At 54.2% G+C, this 4642-nt stretch overlaps 1 protein-coding gene across 2 annotated transcripts; it reads right to left on the reverse strand.

Moving 5' to 3' along the window:
- Positions 1-838: 838 nt before the first annotated feature.
- Cited4 (Cbp/p300 interacting transactivator with Glu/Asp rich carboxy-terminal domain 4) lies at positions 839-2059 on the reverse strand. Of its 2 annotated transcripts, XM_041652511.1 has the most exons (2): positions 1420-2059; positions 839-1380 (listed from the first exon to the last, which is right to left on the reverse strand). In XM_041652511.1, exons 1-2 carry the CDS (start codon positions 1837-1839, stop codon positions 1300-1302), a joined length of 501 nt encoding a protein of 166 aa, XP_041508445.1. In that variant the 5' UTR covers positions 1840-2059; the 3' UTR covers positions 839-1299. The 2 variants fall into 2 exon arrangements, with proteins under 2 accessions (XP_041508445.1, XP_041508444.1); XM_041652510.1 differs by having other exon boundaries at positions 839-2059.
- Positions 2060-4642: the final 2583 nt, after the last annotated feature.

The following is a 4642-nucleotide window of genomic DNA, read 5'->3' on the forward strand; positions in this document are numbered from 1 at the left end:
CACACCCTGACCTGTGGAATGAGGACTGAGCTGGCCACATAAAGTTGTCGAGAAACCATTAGCTCTTCCCTGTCTGTTCTAGACTCTGCTGGCCTTTCCCATAGATTCCTTGCACTGGTATGTGGCCCTCCCTTTATTCAAGGTCTTGTCCTGTTCCTTAAGACATTTGCCATTTCACAGGGTTCATCACATCAAACGTCACTCACTCTCTGAAACTGAAATGACCTCCACCAGCTGAACTTATTCCATCTGTTTTCTGGAGAACTCTCTTCTGCGTTCCAAGAAGGAGCTGTGCCCAGGTCTGTCCCCGACCGTGGGCACCAGCTTTCAGAATAACAGTCTCTACAGTTTACTGAGTTAACTCAGAGTGTGACAGTGTGCTATAGTCGCCACGCTGACGAAGTCCATGTAAGGCTCTGGGTTCAATCCCTGCCCCCGTCCCCCATGATAGTAAGACCAAGACCAAGTCCACCCCCTCCAAGGAAATGGGAAGGGGCAGTGTCCTGACAAGAGAGCGAGTCTCTGTCGAAAGCTAGAGGAGCCTGGATCTCCAGGTGCCCTCCAGTCCCTGGAGCCGCAGCAGCTGGGAAGTCCAGTGGGTTAAGCGGTCAGCGGGCCTGGCGGGGCCCGGGCCTCTCAGGTTATGACATGACAATTGCACAACTCGCAAGCCATTTTCAAAAGAAACCATGGAGTTTCCTGTCCTTTGGGCTGCGGGTGTGTGTGTGTGGGGGGGGGGGGGTCATGGCCTCCATCCCACTCTGAGCTAACAGCCTCGGGCTTTTGTAAGTTACTCGTGCTTGCGAGTGGAGATGAAAAGGAAGTTGAAACTCAAAACTGTAAAGCAACCCACTTTTATTTTGATTTTAGAGGCTACTGAGAAGCATTGCTCCACTCAGCAAGGGTTAGGTGTAAAATCTTCCCTCCCCCAGGCTGAAGGCCCAGGGAAGGTGGGGGTTCAGGGAGATGGCTCTAGAGACCCAATCCAGTTAGTGGGCAGCACAAGGTCAGGCAGAAGCCTGAAATGGCTCAGATTAGGGAGAGGGGTCGGGGAAAAAGGGCACAGAATTCAAGGACGTGGAATCCAAAGACTGGTCAGTCCCCTCCTTTTGACCTCTGAGATTTGGGGGAGAGAAGCAAGACCCAACTGTCACCAGGCAGGAGGCAGGGCCTCGAGGCAAGGCAGGCAGCCCTGGCTGGAGCCGTCTGGGCGAGTAAACCCGGCGCCTCTACCCTCACGGAGGGTGCGTGCGGACCGGGTCACCGCTCGCAGAGTCCCGCGTGTCTCGGCGGTCGCTCTCAGCAGCTCACCGAGCCGGCGGGTGGCGCCGACCCCAGATCCGACAAGCAGTCGAACTCGCTCTGGCCCAGGAAGAGCTCGGGCAGTTCGCGCACGCGGTGCAGCCCGAGCTCGAGCTCCAGCGACTTCAGCGCCTCCTCGTCTATGAGCTCTGCGTCCATGCAGCCCAGGGAAGGCGGCGGCGGCAGCGGGGACGCGCCTCCGGGCGCCGGCTGCAGGGGTGAGGGGCCTCCGGTGACTCCCGGGGGTGCAGGGATGCGACCCGGGGGCGGCGTGGAGGCGGGCTGCAGGTGCGCGCTACCGGCGCCTGGCGACTGCGCGACTGGGAAGGGCTGGAAGGAGGACGGCGATCCAAAGGAGCCGTATGCCAGGGTCCCGGGTGGCGGCGGCGGTCCCAGCGGAGCTCCCCGCGGCCGCAGACCGCTGTCCAGGCCGGGGCTTGAGTATGGCTGTAGAGTCCGGGGCGCGTGGGCGCCGTGGGCGTGCGGCGACACCTGCAGCAAGCAGTAGCCCTCGGCGAGCATCAGGTGGTCGGCCATGGCAGCGGGCGGACGGTCAGTGCGCGCCCCGGGTCCCGGCCAGCGGCTCCTCTTGGACGGGAGTCCGGAACACCGTGTAGTCTCTGCAACTCAGCCAGGCAAAAGAAGACCGAATCGGATTCGTCCACTCTCACCTGGGTCTTCCGGATCTCCTCTCTCCTTCACTGTCCCGCCGCGGCGGTAGCAGGCGGCGATAGAACCAGACACCCTAAGGTCTAGGTCCGCCGACCTGCGTACCGCACCTCAGAACCGGCGATTTCTTATACCGAGAGGCGGGGTCGCCACGCCCCCTGTCTGTCATTGGCTGGATGAAGGCCTCGGCCCCGCCCCTACAGGAGCTACGCTCTTTGGGCCTCCAGCGGAGTCCCAGGTTGCCCGTGTTTTTGGTTGTGGGGAGTGGTTGAAATTTCTCTGGTGCTGGGTCAGACCTTCGAGGTTCAGGCTACCAGGGGATGTGGGTGTAGCTTAAATTTGCCAGAAAATGAAGTGGGAAGACAAGTTCCTGGAGCCACAGGATCTTGGGGTTCACTCAACTTAATTTTCCAGACTGAGGCTCAGACATGGAAGATTTCCTGGAAACACACAGTAATGCCTTCAGGGTTCAAACCCAGGCCTTTTGCACTTCAGCGAAGCAGGGTTGTTCGGAGAGGTCAGCAATCTGTCCCCACAATCCCCAGGGAGCCGGTTGCTCCTTCTCTGGCTCTCGTTTTGCTCTGTCTGTTGAAGCATGTCCCGAGTTGTTATTACAGTAATTTATGGGCATGCCTCCTGAAGGACTTGTTCATCTTCTCACCCTCAGCACTTGGCCCACAGCCTGGTCCAGAGCTGGCTTTCTGTAAAAGAGGAATGAGTGAGCGAATGATGGCGTGAATTGCAGCTCATTCACCAGGCTGCGGCTTCTTCCTCTGTAGGATGCTGGCAAGAGCGGCAGAGACCACACGCACTTAGGGCGCGGATTAGCTGTGTGTTTACGGAGCCCTCCGTAGTGCCTGGCACATACATATGCAAATGTTCCTCAACTGAGAGGCTGGCTGTGTGGTTATCTCTAAAGATCTTCCGGCAGGGGATTTTCACACCTTCTTCGGATTACAATAATCCTAACTTGGATTTCTAGAGAGCTTTACATTCTACAAGCATCTTTCTGGAAGCAAGGTATGAACTTTAGCCCTCTTTTGCAGATAAGGACACTAAGGCACCCAAAGTAAAAGTGGCTGTGCAGGAGTCCTAAGCAATTTTTTAAAAAGCGTATAGTCTTATTCAAGCCACACTCTTTGAGCCACAGGCAGGCCAGGAGACAGGTTCCTTGAACCCTGACTTCCACACTTCGGTTTTTTTCCTCTCATGGCTCCCCTCCCCCTGCAGCAGCCTCTGGACTTCCTGGAACTTTGGTTTATCTGACTGGTGTAGAGGGGAGAAGCTTAGCCAAGAAGTTCAGAGGGGCCCAAGTTCTAATCATAGCTCTGCCACCAGCAGGCGTGTGACCCTTGACTGATGGGTGGGGGTGGCGGATGTCCAGGGATTTCACAGGGCCTCCGCTTTCTGCTGTGAAAGACAGCTGGTGGTCCTGGCTGGAGTGCCCAAAGAATGTGGGAAGCTCACGAATCTTCCCCCTTTCCCAGCCTGGTGTAATGAACCCCCCCGGGCTATCTTTTTCTCTCTGAATAAGGCTCCACACAGAGATTCCTAGCCCTGACTGGACTTCTGTCTCATCTGGAGGTGTGCGTGGTTAGAGAGCCCTAACCTTCTGACTCTGTCGCCGAAGAGTTCATTTGTTTGCTATTTATTTATTTTAGACAAGGACTCGCTATGCAACCCAGGGCCTTGACATTGCTCTTGTGCCTCTGCCTCCCTCGTGCTTCAACTGTGGGTGGTTTTGAATCATGAGACTATCTTTGAAAAAATCATCCTGACATAGTTGGTCTAAGGACACTGGCGCATCACAAGACAGTTTCCCTTAACAAAGAAGAGTGTGTGAATTAATCCTTTAGAGAGTTCTTTAACTTGGGGCTGGAGAAACGGCTCAGCACTGAGGAGAGCTTGCTGATCTTCCGGATGATCTGAGGTCACTTCCCACTGTCCACACCGGGGAGTGCACAGCTAATTCCAGCTCTAGATCACCCAACGCCCTCCTTTCACTTTTGTGGGTCCCCATCATACACACACAAATTCCAAAGAAGTCTTCTTTAAAGTTCTTTAATTTGGTAAACAAATATCAAATGTTTACACTATATCGGACATTAATATATAAGACCCTATATCAGACATTAATCAATTTGTAACTTTCAAACTTTCAAGATCAGGAAAATTTCTGAGAATCTGGTGGAAGCTGCAGACATTGTGGCCCCAATCTAACTGCATGTGTATTTGGTGCGTCAAATGATGGAGCTGGGGGGGCATAACAACTCATTAGGGAAGTGCTGGCTATGCAAACTTGGAGGCTTGAGCTTGGATTCCCAGCACCCACAGAAAAAGCTGAGAGTAGTGTCATGCGTTGGGGAAGCATGGCGCAATAAAGGTGGAGTGAGGAGGACCTTGGAGCTTGCTGGCCAGCCAGACTAGGCCAATCCGGAAACTCCAGGTTCAAGGAGAGACCCTGACTCAAAAAGCAAGGTGGGCCAGTGACCAAGTCTGACAACCTGAGCTCAATCCCTGGGACTCATGTGATAGAAGGAGGAAATCAACTTCCAAAAGTTGTTCTTTGACCTTCTGCTACACACCATGATACATATGCACACACATAGGTAAATAAATGCATATAAAAAATAAAGTGGAGAATGTAGGAGACACCAGACTTTACCCTCTG

Source organism: Microtus oregoni, unplaced genomic scaffold (genome assembly GCF_018167655.1).
Source record: "Microtus oregoni isolate MIOR12 unplaced genomic scaffold, Mior012 000005F_ref0000423, whole genome shotgun sequence".
Taxonomy (NCBI): Eukaryota; Metazoa; Chordata; class Mammalia; order Rodentia; family Cricetidae; genus Microtus; species Microtus oregoni.